This window comes from Aplidium turbinatum, chromosome 6 (assembly GCF_918807975.1).
Source record: "Aplidium turbinatum chromosome 6, kaAplTurb1.1, whole genome shotgun sequence".
In the NCBI taxonomy this organism is placed as follows: Eukaryota; Metazoa; Chordata; class Ascidiacea; order Aplousobranchia; family Polyclinidae; genus Aplidium; species Aplidium turbinatum.
Window position 1 is genome coordinate 29,415,820 of NC_137477.1, and position 26,713 is coordinate 29,442,532.

The window sequence follows — 26,713 nt, forward strand, 5'->3', positions numbered from 1 at the left end:
ACCTTTTCTGGCCCATGGCCCACATTTAAAAAAAAATATCCGATGGACCACTTTACTATGTTGACGCCTCATGAACGCCATTAGTCGAAACTGTATTGCACATAGGTCAGAAAACTCAAGGGCGTGTTCAGTCTTAGTCCTTAATAAAATAATACGTAATTAACTAATTAAACAAACTCTATTTAATTTGCACACTAAACCTTAACTACTTGAATACACATAATTTTAATTTCAAATTTTAATCTAACGAAACGTCATGCACAGTTGCACATATTGTTTCAATAGAATGGTAACTTCACTTATGCCTTGAACAGTTCAATAACCTAAGTTCAAAAACTGCTGAGCTTATGCTTATGTAGCACTTCCAGAAAAATCGATCACAAATCACGAAGTAAACATGATTATTCCCTCCTGCTGACATACAATCATACATGCTACATAATTTTCTTACACCTGTAGGCTATGCACTAACTATGCATGCAGTCCTTACATAATTTACTGTAGGCCTAGTAGCTAAATGATAAAATTTTGAAGAAATTTTTATCAAGAATTTATAGAACTCTCTGTGGACCAACAGAAATTCCAGGTGGAGAATCACTGCCATAAAAGTCGTGTGAAGTTTGATGAACTTTTCAGATTTTTTTCAGCAATTTTAGAGTGAATATTATCTTGTACAGTGAATAGTGAGTACGAGTGAATTTTAATTGTTAACTCAGGCCTTGAAATTCACGGCGGACACCGCGGACATGTCCGCCGTCACAGCATGTGATGTCCGCGTGAAGTTCCATCTAGATCGGTCATATTTGTCCGCCGAAAAGTAGCACAGGAATTAGCGATATTATATTCTCGCAACAATTATTGCGAGAATATAATTTCCCGCTCATTCTAGCATGGTAGCGCGCATCTAGAAAATGTTAATATTGTATCCATTAGCTTCCGCTCAAGCAGGAAAACCTTCCATTTTTACGTTGCTTCAACAATGGATGACATTGAATCAGCGTAACAAAGGTGACTTCTTCGCTAAGAATCGATGGGAGTACCGTACATTTACACTAATCACGTGCAACTTAGTTCAAGTCTTACATCACAATGTCTGGCTTTGATCTCTGAGTAATATTGATAAGGCAAGCTTGATTAGCTTGGTTACAAAATTAGATTACACGAGTAGGCTATTACAGCAAGATGCAAAAAAAATTGTTAACTTTGGGTATTACTGTAAGAAAAAAAAAATCACAGAGAAAATTGTAAAAGTGAGAATGAGGGCAATGAACCTACTCGCTCTTTGACACGTTTGCTCACATGACACGCAAAAATAAACCTATAGAAAGAAGCCTAGTGAAACTTTGCACAGCAGAAAATAGTAGAGTTAGTGTGGGAGTTTTCCGACTCGTGTCCAGAGCATTGTGACGCAAGAAGCCGTACGACCTCGTTCGGTGAAAGTTAATCAGTTATGCGGCGTATTAAGCAGCTACACGGCGCTTTCACTCTTCAAGCGCACGTCGTTGGTCTGATGAAAGCCTTTCTGAGTGACTTCGCTGAGATTTTAAAAAGCCTTCTAAACCGTAGCTATAGTTCTCAAATGGCAAAAAAATGATTAAACATGACGATCGATGTTAAAACTGGTGTGTCCGCCGTGAGACTTGATTTGTCTGCCGAGATAGCTGCTCAGACCGGACACGTTTGTCCGCCGTCAACAAAAACGAATTTCGAGGCCTGTTAACTACACTGGTCAACAGCAAAGTCAGTGATCTAATTAGGTGATTTTTAACGGGTCATTGACGCTGATTCCGAAAGTATTTTTATTTTTTCTCCAGCACCCCAAGTTTTTGAGACATTTGAATTTTTGTTGTTTAAATTTGACCTACAGCGACGCAAATGCGACGCCATGTAACACAATAGTGATAATTTTGACCCCAGGCTTTCATAATGCGGATTTCACAATGGATTGTGAATTGTGACTACCAGTTGCATTTTAAAAACGTGTTTTTATATAACTTAACTAAACACGTCAAAATAACTAAAACATAAAAATGCAAATATTTTTAAGCTAGAGGTAGAGGAAAAACAAGAGCAGATTCGGAATCAGCGTCGAAAATTCATCTACAAAAATTTACTTAAAGTTATTTCTGATTAGACAATTCAGTTAAAAATTTTTGACAAGTGTTATTTGAAAGTTAAAATATGCATCTGGGCCGCACCAAAACGTCCTCTCGGTCCGCGTCTGCAGACGTTGAATCAATGTAAAAATGACGGATTTGGCTGTGTGGGTTTGCTCTGCATAGGTCACGTTTAGCGACATATGAAAGAAAAGCATTAAAAGTAAGGAAGTGGTGTCATTGCTACCGTCAACTCAAAATCTGTTCATCGGTGACAGCAGTTTTTGGTCACCTACAAACAAATTTGGCACGACGCTTTTTGTAATGTAGTTGAAGTAATAGGCCTACCGTATGTAAAAAAGCATCCTCTGCTCTTCAAAATAAAATCGAATGAATTTTCTGTTCAACTGTGTAAAATTTAAATAAAAAAAATACTCGCAGCGCGTTTTCTGTTATTTTATATTAGCCGTGTCATACTTCATGGAATGCTATGATATTGTCACTTCAAAATGTTGATAAGAGAGAATATACTGTATTTTACAGGCCATAACAATTTTGTTTAAAGCCTTCTCTACATTGGCTACGTACGTAGTCATCGCATTTGGCTAAATACGTAACTGCTGTAATTCATTGTGGACAAAGTACGCTGTGGGCTAACCATGGGCAATACCTTTCAGTCATATGTAGCAATACGTATACAAACCATAGCCATGCACACTTGCCAACTCAATATTATGTGGTCTTTCGTTACGGTGCTCGAATTGAAAGAAGAATGCAGGTTTACACAACACATGCCGTAGCCTACCATCGATGTTTACAGTACTTATTCCAAAAAACAATTTTGGATCGCATTACATGCAAAGGGACGCTAAGTATGGTTGTAGCATTCCTTTTACCTTTAGCCAACACCAACGCACACTCCGTAGGCTACTAAAATTTGCACATTTTAGCGTGAAAATCGCAATACAGTTGATTTGACTAACAAAAATGCACTGCTTCGTCGACACACCAGCCGAAATCCCAATCAAACATCCACGAAATTGCGTGTGAATTCCTGGTCCCGAATGAACTATATTTGCTTTGATTGATACATCGCACAGAAAAGCTGTTTTAACAGTGCAGTATTGCTGCTTGTATTATGCTTACTACTTAGGAATTATAACTAAAAAAAAAAAACTTGCCGCTTTTCCTGCTCGAGCCTAAATCAGTACCGGTAAAGTGAACAAACTTTAAACTCAAAAACCATTGCAGTTTTTAGATTGATCCAAAAAAGCATCACATTTGTTGAATATGGAGTTGCAAAGCAAGCTATCGAAATTTACTCAACGTTGACCCAAAAAATTAAAACTAAAGAGCGATAACGGTTTTGACTGGTACAAATTTTATGCCAGTTCAAATCCGGGTCAAAGTTTTGCTTATCGTATGCGGTGAACCTAAATACAAAGAGAAAACACTGATCACCGCTACAGCACACAAAACAAAACACGCTGTTACATCGATCGTAGACTACTGCTTGATATAGCCCACACAATTTAAGCTAACTCTCTCGTAGACAATCATCAGACGAAGGACACGGTTTGATAAATGAAACACATTGAACAGACAGCCGAACTTTCTATCAATTCATGTGTGTTTTACGAAACGAAGAAACGGCAAGATAAAACAATCATAGTTCAACTCTCGGCTTGCGCGCTTGAGCAACACATTTCAAGGACAGTGTTCATTTGAGCCCCCTTGTAAATGGAAAAGTTTGCAGACAATAACATTTAAAGGGGAGAAAACTTGACTATGCCAATCTTGTTTGTGGGGCCGCTGCAAGTGGTTCGAAATCTGTACAAGTACGCTATGAAAACTGTTTTGATCAAAGTTCTAAACAAGCCTTTTTGATATGATACCGGAAGTAGAAGAAAAAACACAATCAATCAAATTTCAAGAGATTGTTGCACGCATTCCTTCAACAAACATTTTATAAATTAGGAACCTGGTATATTGATAGGCCGAAATTTGATTGAGATATAGAGTTTATTGACCGTGTGGTATGACTTGCAAAACCAGGAACTCTGTACCTTTTCGAGATTAGAAAATTATGCAATTCGCTAATTGTAGGTCTCTTTTGTCAACTCCCGGTTGACAAATGTGATGTTTTGTTTTGCGATTACCGGTACAACAAAAAGACCAATACAGTAGTACATTTCCATCGCAGTCATAACAATATGTCTTGATTATGCGTATTTATCAACTACAACAAACTTAAGTGGATTTCCGCTTGCATTTGCTTGCAGAACTGGAAAAATTTGTTTTGAAGTAAAGATCACCGATTACTGCGATGTTACCAACAAAGACGTGGATACATATGTGACACGGATAGGGTGGTCAACCGACAGTGCAACTCTCCAGTTGGGAGAAGACAAAAATTCATTTGGATTCGGAGGAACAGGAAAGAAATCAGTGAACAGAAAGTTTGCAAATTATGGTCGGCGGTTTGAAAAAGGTGATCAAGTTTTTATAGGGTTTAGCGAAATTGAGAATTTTTTTTGTCTATCGTTACTAGATAGTTTTGTTTCATTTTTACGAGCAGAATTGCAACGTACTTTTTGAGTGTCAAGCCAAAAATTGTGAAAGTTCTATTTACGGTATATCACAGTTTCCTAATTATCAAGAAGTCTGCGGTTATTATTGACAAAGGGTGCCAATGACAACGCTGCAGCATGAGATGTTCTTTGGAAAAAAACTAACCATATTAATTAATTTAATTAAAATTGGAACAGCAACTTCATTGGAATAGAAGCAACAGCTAGACGAAGATAATGATAACAAACGAAGACATTTGCCGTGTCCTTAACATCCATTTTCTGCCAAATTGTTTAACAACTTATAGTTTTATAACGATGTCACATAACTTGGGGATGCCAATCTGGCATGCGCCAATGTGACTCCTAAATGTCGTGTGCGTTACTGCGCTTGTTGCAGGGCGTAGTTGTCTGATTTTAATTGATGTTTCAAAATGTTTAGGCGATGTGGTCGGTTGCTACCTTGCCATGGAAAACGGTTGGGTTGATATCTCCTACAGTGTGAATGGAAGATATTGCGGAAGCGCTTTTAAAATTCGGTGGATGACCGATGAGGTATTAGTTGTAAATTGTAATTATGTATAACTTTGCCGTGCTTACTGTGAATCTGAATGTAGGTTATATATATATACAGTAATAAACGAAGCACGAATTGAGATAGATAAAAAAGAATTTGTTACAGTATCAGTTTTTTTTTTCTTTTTTTTCTCAAACATTTGGAATGGACGTGTCAATTACATAAAATTGATTTTATTGACCTAAAATTGAAAAATTGACCAAACGATAAAAAAATTGTCTTTCTATTGACCTATCAAGTTAAGATTTTGAAATCTACTCGTTGTGTCCAGAACTCTTACTTACCTAATACCACACCACAATAAGTTACTAAAATAAACTTGACTTTATGGACTTTACTTACCCTAGTAAAGTAATGACAAATTATTGTACACACCTTTCACAAGATATCGACATAGTACATTCGTTTCATGTTGTTCAGGCATTATTTCCACACATCTTAACAAAGAATTGCAAACTTGAAGTCAATTTTGGGCAGGCCCCTCACCCGTACTTTTCACTCCAACCGGGGTACAAACTGATAGATCATGTTCCACCAGACTTCCGAATCCCAGCAGTACGACCACCGACCACCCAGAGTGATTGCGAGATTATCATGATGGTCGGTTTGCCTGGTGTTGGTACGTTTGAAGACGAGACATTAATTTTTAAACTTTTGGTTGCTACTTATGATTTGTGTTTCGAATAGCATGGTTATTAATGCACACACAATATACTTAAATTTCAGTAGTTGAATCGCATCCATTGCAATCGATATCAAACTTTTTCGTTGACACGCAAAGAAATCTATAAAAAAGCCTCACAAGCAGACCCATCATCGTTTTTGTGAGTCTTTTGCGTGATATCTGCATTGTGTTGTGAGGCAGAAAGTCTTTGTCATCTCCACATTGGCTGTGGCACATTGCTAACTTACAGCTCTCACGATTTATTACTTAAATTAACCTTATTGTTATTAGGTAAAAGTACGTGGGCTATGAATTATGCGAAAATTCACCCTAGTAAAAAGTATGTGCTTCTCGGTACAGACTCGATCATTGACAAAATGAGGGTGTTAGGCCTTCCACGAAAAAACAACTTTGGAGGTACGTTCGTTTTTTTCATTATTTGCTACGTATTTATACCTGAAGCTTCTTCCAATTGTGATGTCTTTTTTTTTTTTATGATGCAGGTCGATGGGATGTTTTAATCAAACAGGCGTCAGATTGCTTTAACGTTTTGCTGAAAAAAGCTTCAAATTTGCCAATAAATTTGATTTTGGATCAAACAAACGTGTACGCGTCTGCCAGACGGAGAAAAGTGAAACAATACAGACAGAAAGGATACACTGTGAGATTTGTTTAAAACATTTTTGCAATGATATTTTATTTATTCTTTGTGTAATCTTCGTGGACAGTTCTCAATACTTTAATGAAGTGATTTTCCAGACGGTAATTCGTGAAATCATGTGGTAAACCCCCTTTTTCTCTTCTAAATTGGTCACATAAGACTAGGAGTAAATATTTCGCAGAAATGTGGAATTCAGTCAGTCGTGTTGGATCAAACTTGTGATTGTCTGTGTTTTTAAAAGCTAAATGATGTTGATTAATTGTTACTTCGAACAAAAACACATTCTATTATTGTCGTCGTACAACATAGTGGGTGGGCGTAGTTGCTGAAAGGAAGGCGGTCGAGAGAATGGAACTGGCCACCTTACTCTCGTTAGTGCCGAAGGCTTAGTACAATGAGAACCTTGTCGTCTCATCTCCCAATGCTTGGATCAAGTATGGGGCTCACCACCACAACGTAGTGTCATTTTTTTGCTTTAGATCAACGCGATGGTGTTGGTTCCTCGCGATGAGGACATGATCAGAAGGTCTCAGCAACGAACTATAGAGGAAGGTAAAGAGGTGCCGGAATCCGCTGTGCTTGATATGAAGGCTAATTTTTCGCTGCCTGATGAAAATGAGCAACTTTTTGATAGTATTACTTTCTTGGAACTGCAAAGACAAGAAGCACAAATGCTTGTGGAGCAGTATAATGCGTAAGTGGAATTAAAATGTTATTGTCACTGTTTTAATATCTATGTCGAATTGTCTATTTTAGTGGTCGCTTCATAAAGCCGAAAATATTCGACTAATTTGGTTAGTTTTACTTGGTTATTAAGCTAAAAGAAATTGTTACAATAAAAAGCAAAGACAAACTAATGGCAATTCAATAAGTAACATAGTAGGTCGTCTACAACACAAACTTTTAACAGTTTCAAACACACTACAGCAACGCTCTGGCAAAGCAGTTAAAAGGAAAGGTTGCTTACAATGCCAGAAGGGTGGCTCGCTTCGTAAATTAAGCAAGACGTAAATACCACAATATGTATTTTGGGATCTGGTTTTTCTAGTTTTATTTCCTCATTTCAAAGCAAACATTTTGGCTTTTCTTTGTTTTACTCAGACCGGGCAATGCTGCCCATGATCATTGCCGAATTACTATAGTCTTATACAATTCTGTGTTGGATTAATGTTGTTGATATCACCCCCTTGTTGGATAAATGAATATAAACGATTGTGGTCATATGCGTAACACGTAATTTCTGCAGTGTGTATTTAAAAGTTTGATTATATCGTTGTTGTCGTAAATTTGTTTTTTTGTAGGAGAAAATATAGTTTTTAGCTTATAAAGCGTATAAAGTGGCATTTGAAGTACTGTTGTATTACTTGTGTCAACAATATCGTCAGAGCAATTATTCATGCGTCACTAAATGGATGTTTCAGCGAAGCGATGAGCAAAGGACATCGTAGCAACGTGCAAAAGCAACAAGGTGGTAGCCGTTCTAACGATAGATACCATCGATTTCCTCAATCTAACTCACGCAAAGATGACCACTTGCGGTATGTACGCTTTATTAAAAGCGATCCCAAAGTTGTCAGAGTTGTTGAAATGAAAAGCATCTTCAATGGTTTTAATTTTTGTGGTACCAATGTTAACTAGCTTATTAAAATTTATTTGTTAAATAACGACGCTGCATCACATTGTTAACTAAGTTATTTGATTGTAATTATTTTTCTTTCTTAGACCACCTGACCCCAGTTCTCGTCATGACAACAGTTACGAAAATAGAAGTTCATCTGGCACGCCTTCCAAGAGGGAAGATGATTTCAAAGGGTAAAAGCGAAGATGGGCAATTATTCACAATTAAGAAGAAAGAAAAGTTTACTTTACTGTTGTTGGCATATTTGAACTCCTTAAAGCGATAATAACATATTCAAAGCAAGATATTTTGATAATTATTTGCAAGAGTGATTTTTCTGACGGTTTTTTTGAATTGTGGGTATTTAGATCTAAGAAACGACCTGAACCATCTAATTTCGGACCTCCGGAAAAGTTTCGCCGAGGTAATTCTCCAGTCTCTTCTAGCCGAAACTATCAAGATTCTCAATCCTACTATGGCTCTGAGCCACGGCCGCCTCCGCACGGAAGCAGGGATCCATCATGGGATCGTAATCAGGTGACATATTTTTCTTTGAAAGCAGTTTGTGTAGCAAGTTTGCTGTATTTAATAGACATTCGGATAGAGAAACCAGAGCTTCAAATATCTTAAAGATGGTTGACATTAGCAGCTTGTTCTACACAATAGACAACATACGACACACTACTCAATACACAATAGACAATAGCCAGTAGTGTTATCGAATCATTTCTTCCATGATGGCAAATGTTTTAGAAAGAACGTTGTCTGGCCATTTACAGGTACATTTGTAAACTCTTCTTACCTATGAAAAGTTCTTTCTGTGGACTACGTTTTATCAGGGTCAGATGTTCTGGCATTTATTGAGCAGTTATTTGAAGGTAGAGTTGTCCACTCCAGCGTTTACAGACCAACTGCCCTCAGTGGAATAAAAGTTTGGCAGCCGTAGATCTATTACTGCACAAAATGCAGGCCACATACTCGACAAGTATATTGCTAAAAATTGAAAAATACTAACATTTTAAAATATTTTACTTCCTCATAAATTTTCTGAGATTTATGCCGTATCTCAACAGCCTTCGCACACGATACACCATCAGTGCAACTTGCAAGTATGGCACGGGTGCGCCGGTGTTAAACGAGAGTTGCTATTGAATGGGTGTATGCAGCTCTGCGGCTTCTATGTGTGTGATATTTGTTTATATTTTCAAAGATGACATTAATGATTTTTAATTGATATTTATATACTCATTTTTCTTGAAATTTAATAGGTTCTGCGGCCCATTAAATTATTTCAATGTGGCCCACTATGATAAAAGGTTGGACATTTCTGCTCTACACCATAGTTGCATGCCACAGATGCTGATAGGTTCCATTTGTATATAAGGATCCGAAGTGTCCATATGTCAACTTATATACAGTACTAAATTTTGTACAATTACTGTCTTGCATTTTTTCAAAGCATACTACAAAAACGAACAGTCGAAATCGGGCCTTAGTTGCTTTTATTAAGAGGCTGTTCCAATGTTTTGAGCGGTGATAGTATAAAGTCGGATTGTTTTTTAGGGACCTGGTGGCAGGCCTCTTGCTGGTGGTGGTTCAGGAGATGCTCGTCCTGATGAAAGAAACGCTTACCAAGAAACCTTTGCCAGACAACCACCTTCGCACAACGAAACCAGTCAGCAGCCATGGGATCGATCTTATGGTGACGTAAAGCCAGAGCAAAACAGATATGACGCGTCATATTCAGGGTAATTATTATTGCCACAACGTGTCAGGATCTTTGAAAAGAATGATTTTATATTAGGACTATTTTGTTGCAATTCTTGCTGTATCAAATGTGGATGAAATTTCAAATCTGCTGTATTTCATACAATAATGAATAGGATGTTCATAAAATGGTCTGGATCTGCTGACACTGAAAGTACAAGGCTAAAGTCGTGAAACTGGACGTCACTGTTTTCCCAACTTTTAACTGCAATGTGTGTTCTCTAAAATACAGTTCTTCTTTTTCGCCACTTCAAGGGTCGAGGGGCATTGTCAGTCTTTTTGACGATTTATTATGACACAACATAGTTTAAAAATCTAATTTGATAATTTTTCTTATTTTTAGATCTAGGGAAAGTGGAACTTGGCAAGGACAAAGCACACAGAATCCTACTCATTCTTATTACAAAGAAAACCAACCGCAACAGGTAGAGTTTTGTTTCACTTGAAGTATAATGACTTATACCCAGTGGTCTTCAAGAAGTTCACATAAGTTTTAACTTTTTGCAGCCATACGGACAGCAACCCTCGTTTGATGCAAGGTCTGCTGAGCAAGGCGCTTATTCTACACCGCAATCCAATTCGTATCCAAGTTATGGCAATCAGCGCGTTAAAAACGAACCTTCTGGTGCTGATAGCTGGCCGCAGGACAACGCACGAACCCGAAGCGGTAATTGTTTTTGTTACTATTGTGATGTATTCCGTACAATTATGTGTTTCAACTGAGATCTATGAGTGGGGAATTACTGCAGTTTGATGCGTCAGCCACTTACTGCCCATCTGGTTGGTTGGTATTGAATGTTTATCCTCGGACTGACAAAGCCTTGATAGGTTATTCCTGGTAGTTTCGCATACTTGTAGACTCTGTAGAGGCTCTTGACGCAGGGCCGGTTACCGATATTGGCAGAGTGAAGCTTTCCGATTGTTGAAGTGTTGTTGCCGGGGATTATTCCATTCACTAGGTGTCGCTGAATGGAGAGCAGTCCTGAAGTGCGTTGCTCAAGCGCACACCCCGAGAGTCGAACCGGCGCCGCGTGATCTTGAGCCAGGCGCGTAACCACTGAGCTAACAGGACGGACGTATGATGTATGGTCTGGTATGCTGTCAGTAATGAATGTGCAAGGAAGCGAATTAGGCAATCGCTTTAGAAGATAACGTTTTCAGTACCATCGTTTACATCAACTCAGAACTTAAAATAGATTTTTTAACTTTCCTCTTTGTCAGAGTCTTGCTTACAGGTGTGGGAAGAAATGTAAGAACAACCATGCTACGTATTTTAGTAAACAACTAGTCTATGATGCTAATTAAGTAAAGTGTTTTTGTTGATTAGTTTAAATTAAAGCGCGCTGGCTTGTTCAGATACCAACAGTTTTCCACCGGGTGGTCGATCCAACTACCCACAAGACAACCAATACAATAAGACTGGTGAACCATACACACAACCACAACAAAACTCAATTTATGGAGAACGAAATCCATCGTTCAGCGCTCCTAAAAGAGGTTTCATTTTAAATCTTAAGTCTTTTTGTTTGTTGGGCTTTGGTGTGCATATTTTTCACAAATATAAAAAACCAAAAAGTTAGGAAATTCTTCAATTTTCTATTTATTTATTTTAAACTAGTCATACCAGATATTTATAGTCCGTTCCATCTGAACACTTTTAACTTGTTAAAAATGACCGAGTTTGCCATGCTGAAGTACAGTGCAATAATTCGTGTTTCTTGCAACGTTCATCCTTAATGAGGCCGCTCCGCCTTTGTCTGTTATATAACGGCTGGGTTATTTAATATTTATGTTTAGTTGGTTTTCCTTGCTTCTTTCTGCAGAAGACTAAAACCAATGTCTTCTTGGTGTGCTATGTGGTGATCTTTCTAGTCAATACAAGATTGAGTAATGAGTATTCACCATATTGTCAGGATACTTTTTCCATTTCAATATTATTATGGTATTGAAATTATGCATGATAACTGATTAAACCTAAAAAGTAGCGTAGTTGTAAACTACTATAACAAATTTCTATGTGGAAAATCTTGTTTAGAACCAACAGAAGGATGGGGTGGTTATGGTGATGCTTACAATAACAATCAATATCAGCAAAACCAAGGATACAATAATCAGGGCAATGTTCAATCTGGTAATTCCTCAGGATTTGATCCAAACATTGAAAGGTAAGGTCCATGCTTTTGAAACGTTTGGTTGTCTAAATTGCATTGAGCATTGAGACTAATTACATTAGCATTGAATCTTTTTTTCAAGAAGCATTTTGGACCACATAGGATGAACATCTTTTTACATAGCCTATGTTTTCTTGCAGAAATCCACCACAACCATGGCAGAATGTGGCTCGTCAAGGAAACAACCCGCCACCACCGAACAACCCGCCAAAGTGAGTTGGATCGATGCTTTACCAAAGACTGCATGCGATAGGCTTTGTTTGACTTGTGGGTTTTTCATTGTGAGGCATGAGATCTGTTGAGTTCATCTTCTAAGTATGATGTAGTTTGATGTGGATTTTGTTACATCGACTGGTTTTGTTTCTAAATATGATTTGTTACTGAGAACTTCATCATATCTGACCCTCATTGACACTCGGCTTAAACATAACCCGTAGCATAGAATCACCGTAATGATGCAAGATAGCAGTATTACAAAGCAATGAGCAGCATTCTTTGGGATTTTTTAGGATGCCAGAGAGAAGAGAAAGACCAATGGAAGCGGGTGATCAAAACTATCCTACTGATGGTTACCAACGTTCTTCTCAACTTCAGGATAATCAAGGTTCATATTCTAATTCACAGCAAGGATACTATGAAAGCCAACAACAACAACAACAGCATTTTCCATCGCAAAGGGATGCACAGCACAATCCACCCCAGTTTTCCCCTTCAATGAACCAAGGCTCACATGCTCAACGAAACCATAATCCCTCACCGGCATTTCAAGACCCAAATCAAGGGAGATCTTTGCCACCTTCTCACCCTCACGATTCTTTTTCAAAAAGTAGAGGTGGGTTTGACACAGTACCAAGACCTGATGATAGAGAACAGGGCAGAGGAAATCAAGATGAAAACAGACGCACAGCTTCCAGCTGGGAACAGTCCAGAGAGCGTTTTGGAACTCAAGAAAGAAATGGGTCAGAAAGAATTGTAGAAGGGTTTCATTCACCTGATTACGAAAATCGAGGAAGGCCTCCTTTTTCTTCACAAAATGCTGCACCATCTACGGGCTCTTACAACAGTGCTCCTCATAATAACATGCCAGAAAGAAATGCAGAGCCAAGGCGGACAGACGATTGGCAAAGCAATTACAATCGAAGTGGCAACGACAAGCCCCAGCCCGAAGGACTTGGGCAACAACGGCAAATTCCACCAGGCCCTGATTCGAGGAGGCTGGCTCGATCGCCCAGAAGAAGTGTTGGTCAAGCTAATTCACCTCAAAGGGATGGAAGCGATGGACGGTTTTCAAGTGAAAAGGACAGACGATCTATTAGAGGAGATAGAGAGAGGTCACCAAGAAGCTCAAGAAGTCGTACTGATGATGGCAGAAGTAGCAGAAGAGATGAAAAGGATAGTTCACGTTCTCGAGCCAGAGAAGGAGATCGTTCGCGAAGTTCCAGCCACAGAGATGACCGACGAGACTCTTCACGTTCGCGAAATGACGATCGCAGACGGAGTCCCCATTCTCGTAGAAGTGACACAAAATCTTCGCGAAGCGATTCTGAAAGAAGAGATGACAGAAGAGACGGTTCACGTTCGCGAAGAGATGATAAGAGGTCAAAGAATGATGACACTTTAGATAATCGCCTAAGGGATAACAGAGAAGCTTCTCTGAATAAACGGGATAGATCAAACTCCAGAGGGGATCCTCTTAAATCTAATTCTATAAACCCACCCCCTTCCCAAGACAAGCAAGCTCCTGCCCCGGCACTGCCACTAACAAAGCGAGATGGTCTGCTGCCTTCGCCTGCCGTGCCTTCAGTAAAGAACATATCTCCATCAGACAGAGCTGGATTGTCAAACGAGCCACCTAGTTCAGCAGGTTAGTAGAAAACATGGACTGCAAACTTTTGATTGGAGACTTACTCGTAAGTTAGCACAATACTTCTGTAGGTTTAATCTCACAATCTGTATGTTCTTTAATTGAAGTGTTCCAATAACCTGTGCTAGTCATTTCAAGATTTTACGTTTACAGTATTTGTTATTGAACATCTTCTGCAACATAGTGTCACTTTACAATGTATCGCAAGGAACGCAGCTTAATAGCGAATTGCGAAAAACTATTCTATTTTACTTTGCAGGTGCGAGCACTATGTCAAAACTAGCCAGTGTAGACTTTGACAAATTAAAAGCAAGCCTTGCCAGCATACGTCAACATAATCGTGAAGTAAGTCTTAAAACCTTAAAGTTGATTTGCTTGTAAATCACTATTCATGTTGGACGCAATAGAGATGTTCTCGCGCCTGGTTAGACATAAGGATATGCACAATGCAAGATGTAATAGAATTTGCGTCAAATAATCGCGCGGTGAGATATAACGTGTGGTAAGATGTCAAATGCAGCAACCGAATTCACACTTTTTTGGTGTGAATTCGACAAGGTCACAAAGCTGCCTGTATCAAGGTTTAGACGATCTACTTTTACTGTTGAAGAGAAACTATATCTTTAATCAGTTTAATCAATCATTATTATTTACTTTCCTGTCTTTTAGGCTCCTCGAGAAGAAACTCCGCCTCATATGAAGGTCGAATGTAAGTGTCGTTGAAAGTATTTTATCTTCAAGTTGAAAACATTTCGTTAAATTTGTAACCATTGATGTTTAATTTTTGTGAATATTGAGCAAACATTGATGCTGACCTATGTGTAGACGGTGGAGACATGGACGTGGAGTCAGAATCAGAGGAGTATCATGGAAATGAGGTGATTGCGATGTTTATTGTCACGAATTAAAGTGCACTGGTCATCATAAGACTTAGTTGCTTGCCTACCAACTTACATTTTCTAAAAGAAAACTAACGGCCAAATACTGTATTTAAGCTTTTCAATGTGAATTTTTGTTTTTAGAGCAACTTTCGTAATTTTTTAAAAATAAGTCTGTTAAAAAAAGTGACATTTCTTTTGACCTTCTGGCAATCCTGACTTCACTATGTTTTTTTCGCCTACATATAGACCTAGCAATGATACAAAAATTGCAAAACCATGATAACTTACATATAAAATTCATATTCTGCCACTCATACTGTATATCTAACTAATAAAGCAAATAGCCTACTGAAATATTTAAAATGCAGTAATGTAAATGGAAGCACTTAGTCACGACCGTATCTCTGCATACTAGAAACCTGTGCATAGCATGCCGCGGTCACATGCACCCGATGACCCAGCAATGCAACCGAATCTACACGGCCCTACCATGGCGAACCCACATGGACCAAGACCAGCAAGATTCAACGTACCGAGAATGTCATTACTGGGTAAACCACCCGGAATGGTTGCACGTCCCAGGGGCCCAAGGCCTCCTCCTACATTGATGGATGTGCGAATGAGGTAACATTTATTTAAATTTGATAAAACAAATATCTGGCAGTAGCCTACTACATTTGAGCAATGGGATAATTATCGCTTCTTATATATTAATTATCATCATGTTATGACAAGCGTCACTTTATTATTGCTATAATGAAGTGAAAAACACCAAGTACAGAAACAAGGCTTCTTCACTCATTCTGGTATTGTGCAATGTCCAGCGTCTGTCCAGCTTGGCATTGATATTATCCACACCACATTATTACATCACCTCGATATCATCTTTAACAATTACCTGTTGCCAAATAATCTGACAAGTGAAAAGCACATTTACTCCACAGAGGAATGTCTCGTCCTGTCAGACCACGTCAAGATGAATCAATGGCTAACTTCAACAGACCGCGTCGTCCACTGCTAGGTATGGCATCTAACTATTACACAATTTTTGTGACCACCTTTTATTAAGCAGGCTTTTCTCCATCGAATGCAACCGGAAAATTTTATTACCGCGTGAAGTGGCGGCAATCGGTTCAAATCGACATACTGTATGTTTTTACGGGATTCCTTGTACGTGATTAAAAATTAGTATATCCTTTCAGACGTTTTTGTTTTGGTGTAAACTGTACTACCCATTTATTTATTATTACTACAAGAAAGACGAGTTTTGTAACAATAGTATTCAACTTTTTTTTAAAGTATTTTTTTATGAAAAGCCTTAACGTCATTTGATGTTTCGTGGTCAATGACCACTTGTCATCACCAACAACGTTTCTTCTCTCGTATTGTTGTTTAATACCAGGGTACCCGTCGGTTAGCCACTCCTAGGCGTCGCTAATGGAGACTAGGTCTTCTACATCATGGGGTGGTCTGTTCAACTGGCAGTTCTTGACTATACTGTACAAGTGTACATTTAATGATCTTTCTTTTCTTTTTTTTCAGAAACACCGGTTTTAAGAAACGACTCGCACTCTGCTGGCAGCGAACAGTTCTATGAACAAGTAGAGCAGGATATCTTACAGGCATCAGAAGCTGGTTACAGAGAAGAAGAAAGTTATTTCCCAGAAGAACCGAGTTTGCATCTAGCTCCCAACGCCATGCGACCTAGACTAAGAGGTCCGAGACCATTGCTGGGTGGTGGAAGACGATTGCCTGGTCCTGGAATGAGAGGGATGCGACCTCCAGGTTGATTTCAAGATTCTGCATTTGATTCATACATTCTACATTACATTTTCTGCCTTGAGCATCAACTCCTTTCCTTGCCGTTTGCTGTTCACGACTTCTGCTAAAAGCAAACGTTCTAATTTAGTTTCTCTCCCTTTTGTTGTAGACCTTTTTCAGTTAGTGTTGTCAGCTGTGAAGATGGTTGTGGTTTGGTGTAAGCTATGCGTAAAGAGTATCTTATTGTATTGTACTTAATGTTTTCAGATGTTTCGTTTTAAGTGAATAAAGCCTTATGTTAGGTTAATCTTGAGTCTACTTTATACGACACTGACTAACTATATTCTGAAGATCCACTAACGATGAAACAGGCAGTTTAAGTTACTTCGTTAAGAGGGATTTCTATACGCTAATAAGTATTTAAGAATAGATTAATTTAAGTCAAAGTTTTGTAACAGGTGGATCTACCCGGCCGCGTATGTGTACAACTTTTGGCATGCGTGCTGCTTCAAGACCACTGATGCCACGTGGACATCCGGGTCGAGGTTTCCCACCTCGCATTCGACCAATGTAGTGATGAGGTAATTTTTGTCTCTTTCAATTCGATGTTAAACTGCCAATTTTTTTAATTTTTATTAATAGTGTTAAATTTGTAGCGTTTAAAAGTAATTTTCTACTTCTTTCTGTATGTTGAAGCACATCAGGTACTTGGAGAATACACTGAGCATCGCCATTTGAATGCTGGGTCACTTTCACACACAGTCACACACCAACGCAGTATTCCAACTATTAACTGGAAACCAACCGGATATTCTAAACACGTTTCAATATTTTCAGAATATCTCAACGTCTTGGTAGTTTAAGAAGATGTAGCATACGTAAAGTAGCTCTCTACCATAATGTCCTACACACACACACTTTCAACATGCGAACTTAACTGAATTTCAAATCACTGCACAGCTCCTGGTTTCAGTTTAAAAAAAAATGTTACAACTTTTCACTGTTTCCAGATACTCTACAAATTTCCAGTACAGGAGTCAATATTCTAGTTCAGCGTAACACAAAGTAATTCTAAACCACATCAAATATAGACGCAAAGGCAAGCTTGCCTTTGCTTGGTTTGATTCATTTTAAAATTTAACGTTAGGACTTCAAACACATGTTTGGATTTGGCTGAAGATTTAAGGCCTGTTGATAAACCTGGTAATCAACCATTGATTTGCGATAGAGACATTTTCGTTTAATATCACGCAGCACTTTTCACAAAACAACATTGGACAACGTTAGAATAACATTCGATCATCATGTAGCGAAAGATCAACAAACACGATCCTATAATATTTTATTTCTAAATAATAGATTCGGGATTAAATTCAAATAATATCAACAAACAAATGTACCATAACAAACTATTGCAGTAAAGAATATGTCCTTGTTGGAATTTAGAGATGTCAAAATTCTAGATGAGTATTTGTGACCTGTAAGAAGATAAAACTAACACGGCCACATAAACAAAGCCGGAATACTTAAACTGCTAATTATGTTGTTGGAGGTGGTTTTTGTAAAAGTGAGAGCGTCGCATTTTTAATTCTTTTTACTCTTCTTGTATTGCATCAACTCTAATAGCACATCACAGTGTATAAAGTTGCCGAAAACATAAGCCGGTTTTCCCACATAAAAAATGAAACACATTCACACTTGTTTGAAGAAAATAGTGTTCATGGTAGATCTTGGTCACTGATGTTTTCAAGTAATTTACAACAAAAATCCCTTCGAGCTCAGGATCTGCAGTTTACGTGATAAATTGAGGTTGTTTTGCTTCCGTTAGGTATTTATGCTTTTCGGTGGTACTAGACCGTGTTGCTGCACACCAACATTTTCAAGAGTTGAATCAGAAACACCGTATAGATAGACTGGCTTCTTTACATTATAACGTGAAGTAAACGATATTCTATTATATAATTATTTAACAATATGCAACATTCAACAACCACTCAAATACAGAGCGTGAAAATTTAAATGATTCTACTTCAGTTAAGGTTTATAACCAAGAAAACAAAAAATGTTTCCCGCTAAGATATCTCCGGCAGTTAAATATGAAATATCTACCAATACCAATAACACCCAATGACTAATCATAATTCAATGGTGTCATCATCATCATCCATTTTGCTTCAATAAAGCCTGGTCCAGTTTTCTGCAGCGACTCTTCCATCTCCGTTGTTTTATCTTCAATTTTCTGGTTTCTTTTTGTCTGTATCCACTTAATCCACCAATTAAAAAAAAACTTGAATAACATCGATCTAATCAGGAATAGAAACAAGATATTTTTCGTCTGCAAAACTAAAACTTCTGCTATTATTCACGTGTTCAAAAACATTCTTGCACATGAGTTGCCTCATGATACTTAGTGACTAAAAGAATATTTTTTTCATAAATAACACATGATGCGGTAAGTTTCACTTTTTTGTATCTGACCATGCTGGTTCGTTCTTTGGATTCCAATCAAGCCGCTTCGAAGAACACTTTGAATATTTTATATATTACGGTTTACAAACGCACTACTTTTTTTGAAGGTTTGCGAAGCGTTAATTATTACAGTAAATGAAATTTTAAAGTTGGAAACAACAGTTGTAGAAACAATACTATCAGTTAACAATTCGTCGAGCCTACAGCTTGTGCTTGAAGGTGGAAACGAATGTTAGCTTCTTCACCGTGCCATCCACTTAATCTAGAGTTTCAATCACAGAGCATTAGCCTGAATGCATAAAAAAGAGACAATCCATAAAATTTAAATTACAAATAAAAAGTAGTTGGAAGCTCACATCGTTTAAAGATAAACTATTATTCCGGATCCCTTGGATGTTAAACTAAAACTTGTAGTCATACTTGGAATTACATCTAACAGTAACTTGGTATTCAAAATACTAACTATGAGACACTTGTTGTAAAGGATATTTTATTGGTTTTGATTGTTATTATAGCAATTAACCAACTTTGCCTTCATAATCTCATTTCATCAACGTAGGATAATTGCATAGATGAACTGTTAGTATTGTCATGTAAAATTCTTCTCTTTGAAATAGAAAAGTTTTCTAAAAATGCTAATCTTTGATACAATAATAAATTTTAATTTGAAATAGGTCGTAAGAGTTGTGTTTTACAAATAAAACACATTTTGACTGCTACAAATTTAACTGGGGAACGCAAAAGTAGAAAAGTCGTTTCATAAAAAAAGCACATAGCACTACTTAAAAAAGCCGTAATTTGCTTTAAGCTGCTTTTATAAAGTTTCTTTCACATGAAACATATCAAATTATTGTTGATTTATCAAGTGGTGTTAATTGTTTTTATGCAATGGTGTTGCAACGAAATAATCTTATCTCCAAAACTCCACATGCATCAAGCCATTCCAATACATAGGCTAAGTAGCGTTGAATAATAGCTTGGTCGATAAACAATTGAACGTTAAACAATAACATTATTCAACATTATTATTTGCTTGATCTGAATAAACAGATAAACAAAACTGTACGAAAAAGAACCTCATGACATGAATCATATAGTGCGCCGTTATAAATTCTTGAAACTTTAATAATCAATACTGACAATGTCAATGCTCGTTTTTTTTTCAGACAACCAACTACAATCACTCATAAACTGAAATTATGCTCAAAAAATGTTCTACCCGAAATAAATTTATTCAAAACACATTATGTTTTCCCTTGTTTCATTTTTCAAAAATGTAGGGCAGGCGTCAACACATGTCGAAATTGATTATTTAGTTAAGTTGGTTGCTATGTTATGTTTCTACTAGGGACGGTACATTACGGGACGCGCAACTCCGTTGTTCCTTCAACATTAGAAGGGTCAACTGCCAATTTGACATTTTTTACGCTTTACTGCTGGCTTGCTTTCAACTAAAAACCTTAAATTACTTTAAAACCAACTTCACTCTTCTTATATAACCTATAAAAAGTAAAATATTTTGTAAATTACAAAAAAACCTAACCCTTTTAGTGTTGCGGATAAGCCAAAAGCGGATGAAGTTTCGCATCCGTATGATCTACAATCCCTATGTTTCTACCTTTCCTCGGCAATATAAAAACCTATTCTCCCAAAAATGACATTGGCGGCAGTGCATTTATGCAAGATGTATGATTATTGATTAACCAAAATCTTTATTTTTGTCAACAGTCTGTACTTTATTACATAGTTGCTGGTGTACAGTAAGTAACTCAGCATAAAACTTACCAAATGCATTTCCTACTACCGAGACTTAACAATTTATATGTAGGAACAACACAGAGTAGGTCTATGTCTACTAACAGTCTGGCCAAGTTTGAGGTTATTACTAATGTTCACTACACCGTACACAATCTTTTGTGAACCGCATCATTTCAAGCATTTTTCAGAGAAGTTTAAAAATAACTTAAATCATGAAACTCATTCCCTAAGTGTGATGGTATTTTGTTGTTGCCGATTATTCTGAAAAAGATGCTTCAGTAGCCTATATATTTTGCTAACCCATAAATGTTACTGATTTGAATACACAAAATTGTTTGCAAACAATATTTCATATCCGCAGATATTCACACGACAATATTACCTTTATTTCATAAATATCACACTCATTATTATTATTTATTTGCATCAGACACAAAGTCCATAGAATTCAAATTTTTAACAATCATCACACAAAATATCAGACTAACACAACACCATGCAGGCTACATCAAACAATATACTGTACAAAATACTGTTGTAGTGAATATAAAATGTAGAATTGAAATAGTAACCAGAAGACATAACATGATGCAATGATGTAGCTTAATTAAATTTATTGTTTTGAAGAAGCTGAGCGTACAAAAGTATCAGCAGTGGAACCCAAAAATGGTCTGATACCATCATCTTGGTTGTAGCATGAGCTAAATTCACACACCCAAAAATGATGTTACTATTAGTATGCATCTGAGAAGATTGTCCACATTTAAATAAGAAAAAGTTTAAAACAAAAAGACGTGCAATAATACACGGACGGCTACAGCACAAATGCAGCCGAGGAAACTTCCGCTTTATGCGCACTTCTGGTCAAATTTAATCAATAGCAACGACAGGTCATTTAGCTATGGCTCCCTCAAAGCAACGGAGGTGGCAAAATGTCAAGGTTAGTCTAAATTCCCACTACAATCCAGTTTTAAATTGCAATGCACCACACAACATTAAATTACTACCGGGTAATGCATAGTCTTATAAAATATCCATTTGCATTATAGAGAGGTTGTTTACAGTTTATTTATTAAGTTATATCATTTTAACCGCATTGTTTGAATAAACTTTATTAAAGTTTTGTAGACTGAGCTTCCTGAGACTGAGAAGTTTACTTTTTACCTGGTTATCCTACTTCACTACTTTACGTACACACTAGGTTGAGAAGCCAATTAATAGACAAAATTTCAGACAATATTTATTCATTCACAATCAATCCCCATTACCCATGCTTAATATCACAAATACATAGCTCTTGGTATCACGTGATGCTAGGACTAGCCTACTATTCGTTGGAATGCGACGAGTTTATTCATATTACCTACCGGACGCGCAACAGAACAGCGAAATGCATGTAAAGGAAAGCAGCGGTAATGAAATGAATAGTCTATAACTTTTAGCCTTCATGTAGCTCATTTCAAAGCATTCCCTTACAATGCAGTGCTAAGCTTTTCGCCATTAGCCTATAACATGCGACAAACAAAACACTTTTTATCCTACCGAATATTTCACCGGAATTGCATGTTATCTATGACCAAAGCCACCTCAAAATCCCAAGTGTTTATTTTTAATGTAACATTGTCAATTACACCAGGGGTTGACAACTCCATGTAATTTTACTTGTAGTGGTCAAATTTATTTTATCAAAGAGTGAATTTACTGCAACAGGAAACGAAAACCGCAAGCATTAAGTATAGTATCATTACCAATTAGCATGGAGAAACTAAAAATTAAAAAAAAAGTGGATATCCCCTGGATTGCATTTTTAATTAACATCTTCTTGTGAATAAAACAGTAGCCTAGGTTAAAGATATTTAACGTTGTATTTGACTGTTAAGTACGTAATACCATTTACACAGTATGTAAACTAGGGTGTTTGTTAAAATTTAAAGGTGTAGTTTTTGAAAAGGTCAATATTGTGTGTAGACTACTCCAACAGTTGCACTCACTTGTTTTGATATTTCACTTCGGAGAATTAATTGTGACCTTCAAAACTTTTTTAAAAATCTCTGATGAACCCATTAAAACAAAAACTTCGTAGCCTACATTACACACAGTTATAGGCAAATTGAGTGACCTAAAGGTAGAGTGGCCCAAGTCGAAAATCTTCATTTTGAGTAAATCGACTTCAAAGTTAGGCACTTTTTTTACTATGAAGGTGAAGTTGAATCTATCCAGTGAAGTACAGGGAATAATTCATATGACTACAAAAAAATTTTCGGAAAATTGTGTCGTCATATGACGTCACGTTTTTTTTTATTAGCTTTTTTTATACTTGGGTCACTCTACTGTTTGCTTTCTTTAGCGAAAAAAGTGACCCAAGTTTAGTTGGTTTTGCAAAAATTCATAATTTCCCAACAGTAAACTGGCCCATCTAAAAAAATTCGAATAAAAAAAATAAATAAATGCATGTTTTAATGAAATTTTATCCAGTGGATAATTGCAACGCATATTTTTGGATTGGGGCAGGATAAATTTGACTTACGCTTAATATAATGAATCGTTTGGCAAGCAACTGGTACCAAAAATTTCCGTAAAAACGTTTTTACTTCAAAGTTCAGTATGCTGATCTAACTCATGACATCATCAAAACTTAATGATAAGCAACCATAAATAAAATGGTACACGGCATCTGGGCGAAACCCTCTTGGGCGACGAACCATGTGGGCGACGGTAGCGAAAGTTTAGCCGTTTAAAACGGTGGTGACCTATATAATTTATCTAGGTGCTTTGCACCGTGTGGTTTATCGTGAAGCTTAAGAGAAACCCATAAGAAAAGAGCTAAACAAAGACTTCCCAAGAGGAATGGCCAAAAAGTGGTTGACGTCAGTTCTGAGCGCTCCTTTCCCGTTATCGAAACTTGTCAGTCGCAATACCGATGCTGATGGTGCATTCTGTTGAAACATTTTTCGATATAAGCGACAGGCAGCAGAATCATCTGGCAACCACTGCGAAGTTCTGATTCTGTGTGACTTCAAGTCTTAAAATGTAATGACTGTCAGTCACAATATGTTCTGTAAACTGCTGATGCGCCTACGCAGCGTCTAGAGCAGCAGTTAACTTTTTGCCTTGTCAGCACCACCTTAAAATTACCAACCAGTTCTCGCACACCCTCCTAGGATTGGCTGAAAAGTAATACGTAGTCACCTACAGTTCGAAATTTTTGTTGAAACCTGGTAAAACAACTTTGTTTCTTACGTCATATTATAACAAACCTTGATAATTCAGCATCCCCGCACCGCCTAGGCACAGGTCTCGCACCCCTTAGTGGTGCGTGCACCCCTAGTTAAGAGCATTCGGATTAAAAAGTATCAGTTGACGTTCAGTAGCAGAGGACACAGCTTGTATTAACCACACGCAAATCAGTAGCTTTTACTGCAGTAAATGATTTTATTTTAAGTGCCCACGTTCATTATAGTTTAAGACTTGAAGTCACACGGAATCGGAACTCTGCAGTGGTTGCCGGATGATTCTTCTGCATGTCGCTTATATCGAAAAATGTTTCAACAAAATGCACCATCAGCATCGGTAAAGTTTTCAATGCAAGTGTAAATGACAATATTTAAAACCCGGTAGCATGGAGTGAAAATGGAAAGCAATATTCCAGCGGTTCAAGGATAAACCTTATAAAAACTGTCCTTGCCCTGTAACCATACAATAATCACATTAAATTTCAGTATGGGCTGTTGGTATCAGCTATTGTATAATGCGAATAAAGAACCAACAGAGAGATGACAATTAAGTTTTATTTTGTTGATGTTGTGGAATTTATACACTCATAACATTTTATGTTATGCATGTTGACTGGTAATGATATTTTGTCAATCATATTGCTTTGTGTATGTATGCTACAACATGCACTGCCTTAGCTTGTTCAAAGTTCAACACGAATCCTGCGCTAAATTGGAAAACTTTCACTATAGATAAGTCTCTAGTTACATTCCCGAATCACCTTCCAATTACTTGTTCCAGATTATCATTGTGTGAAAGCTTTCTTAGCACACCACCTCACAATCCCAAAAATCTGGAGAAAAGCTTTAGTAGTTGCGATCCCTAAGCCTCACAAGTCACTAGAGGACCCAAGGAGTTATCGTCCGATATCCCTACTCTGTGTTCCTTTCAAAAAGTCTGGCTGATCAATGCCCGCGTCAACTCAATCATCAACCCGCTCCTTCCAAAAGAGCAAGCTGGATTTCGGCATAATCATATGGTTCATATGATTATGGAACTTGTCAGGAATCGAAGCTTCACCCTCACCACCGGCAACTCACGGAGAAGCAGACCGAGACGTCTGAAAAACGGCGTCCCACAGGGATCGGTCCTGGCTTCAATTCTTTTCAACATCCATACCCAAGACCTGCCAACCACAGTCTCCGCAAAATGCGCTTATGCGGACGACCTGGCAATTCTCTACTTCACAAAGTCGTGGGAAATCTAGAAGACACCTTGAGCCAGGACATGCAAACCCTTTTAGCTTATCTCCAAAACTGGCGACTGAAACTCAGCAAAACCAAAACTGTGGCAGCAGCTTTCCACCTGCACAATCGGGAAGCTTATCGTGAGCTACATGTTCAGAACAACGGAAAATCCCTGTCCTTCTGTCACGAACCAAAATATCTTGGGGTGACACCAGACAGATCGCTCACGTACTGCCACCATTTGGTGTCACTGCGTAAGAAACTGACATTCCCGCGCTGCGCTACTTAAGCGCCTGGCAGGCTCCAGCTGGGGGGCGAGGGCTGACACTTTGCGTATAGCAGCCTTAGCCCTTGTCTACTCTTCAGCAGATCATGCACCTGTCTGGTGCACAGTGCTCATTGCCATAAACAGCGCCCTGCGCACAGTGACCGGATGCCTGCGTCCCACACTATTGGAAAATCTCCCCATTGTCGCTGGCATCCAACCTGCTGAGCTTCGTCGTGAAGAAGCCACTCTGTAATCTGTATCTCTGTCGAAGGGCACTGGAGCCTAACCACCTTCTCCACAACAAGATCTCTGCTCTCCCAAACGAGCACCCCGTCGACTGAAATCAAGACACCCATTCGTGCCAGCCGCTCAACTTCTCATCAACGAAGCTGATGAACAAGACATCTCTGCGGCTACTTGGGCGGACCATAAATGGAACTCTTAAAGGAAGTCGAGTACTACCAGAATCCATTCGTTCATTTCCGACGCCGACACACGCCCCATTGGCCTGACACTACAAAGACAGGCATGGGTGCGCCTCAACCGTCTTCGTACGGGCGTCGGGATTTTCCGCTTAACCATGCACTAATGGGGAATGGCCTCTTCCCTCTGCTGTGAATGTGGTGCCGAGGAACAGACCGCAGACCACATCATCAATGACTGTATCATCTTCAATAGTACGCGGTCTTTAATAACACTGAGCAGTTGAGATCTTTCCCTTTCCGCCATATACAGTACAACTATGCTTAGGTTATAATCAGTAGACACTGTCTAGTGTCTACAGTATGCCTGTAGGCTGCACGTGTAGGTATTCGTGTCGGCTGCATAGCCGAGTGGTAAGAACACTGGAACGGCAATCGAGAGGGCGCCGGTTCGACACCGCTCAAGAGCATGCAGCTGTGTCTGCGGCAGGACACTTAAAAGGCATGCCTGAAGGTGGACACGAAGATTGGCTTCCTAGCCTTCCCGTCCACTTAATCTAAATCTTCAACCACCGGGTGAAAGCCTGGATACGACAAACAAAACAGTATGCCTGTAATATAACAGTATAATCTTGGTGCGCAATGACCCTTAGTATTCCTAGCGTTTGTTCTTTGCAGTTGCACGTGGAATTTCAGCGTCGCGAAC

General features: G+C 38.1%; 1 protein-coding gene across 1 annotated transcript in view; it reads left to right on the plus strand.

The window, feature by feature from the left end:
* Positions 1-26,713, plus strand: part of LOC145772184 (uncharacterized) — a 35,132-nt gene that overhangs the window by 5,877 nt on the left and 2,542 nt on the right. The window contains exons 2-24 of the mRNA XM_082584032.1: positions 4,379-4,587; positions 5,109-5,221; positions 5,664-5,862; positions 6,199-6,324; positions 6,411-6,568; positions 7,048-7,262; positions 7,990-8,106; positions 8,291-8,380; positions 8,555-8,723; positions 9,750-9,934; positions 10,297-10,378; positions 10,461-10,620; positions 11,310-11,450; positions 11,989-12,118; positions 12,265-12,336; positions 12,634-13,988; positions 14,248-14,333; positions 14,658-14,697; positions 14,814-14,866; positions 15,285-15,493; positions 15,814-15,890; positions 16,412-16,654; positions 17,089-17,211. Of these exons, the coding sequence (XP_082440158.1) occupies positions 4,379-4,587; positions 5,109-5,221; positions 5,664-5,862; positions 6,199-6,324; positions 6,411-6,568; positions 7,048-7,262; positions 7,990-8,106; positions 8,291-8,380; positions 8,555-8,723; positions 9,750-9,934; positions 10,297-10,378; positions 10,461-10,620; positions 11,310-11,450; positions 11,989-12,118; positions 12,265-12,336; positions 12,634-13,988; positions 14,248-14,333; positions 14,658-14,697; positions 14,814-14,866; positions 15,285-15,493; positions 15,814-15,890; positions 16,412-16,654; positions 17,089-17,204 (4,345 nt within the window). The 3' untranslated portion in view covers positions 17,205-17,211. The remainder of the gene's footprint in view (positions 1-4,378; positions 4,588-5,108; positions 5,222-5,663; positions 5,863-6,198; positions 6,325-6,410; positions 6,569-7,047; positions 7,263-7,989; positions 8,107-8,290; positions 8,381-8,554; positions 8,724-9,749; positions 9,935-10,296; positions 10,379-10,460; positions 10,621-11,309; positions 11,451-11,988; positions 12,119-12,264; positions 12,337-12,633; positions 13,989-14,247; positions 14,334-14,657; positions 14,698-14,813; positions 14,867-15,284; positions 15,494-15,813; positions 15,891-16,411; positions 16,655-17,088; positions 17,212-26,713) is intronic.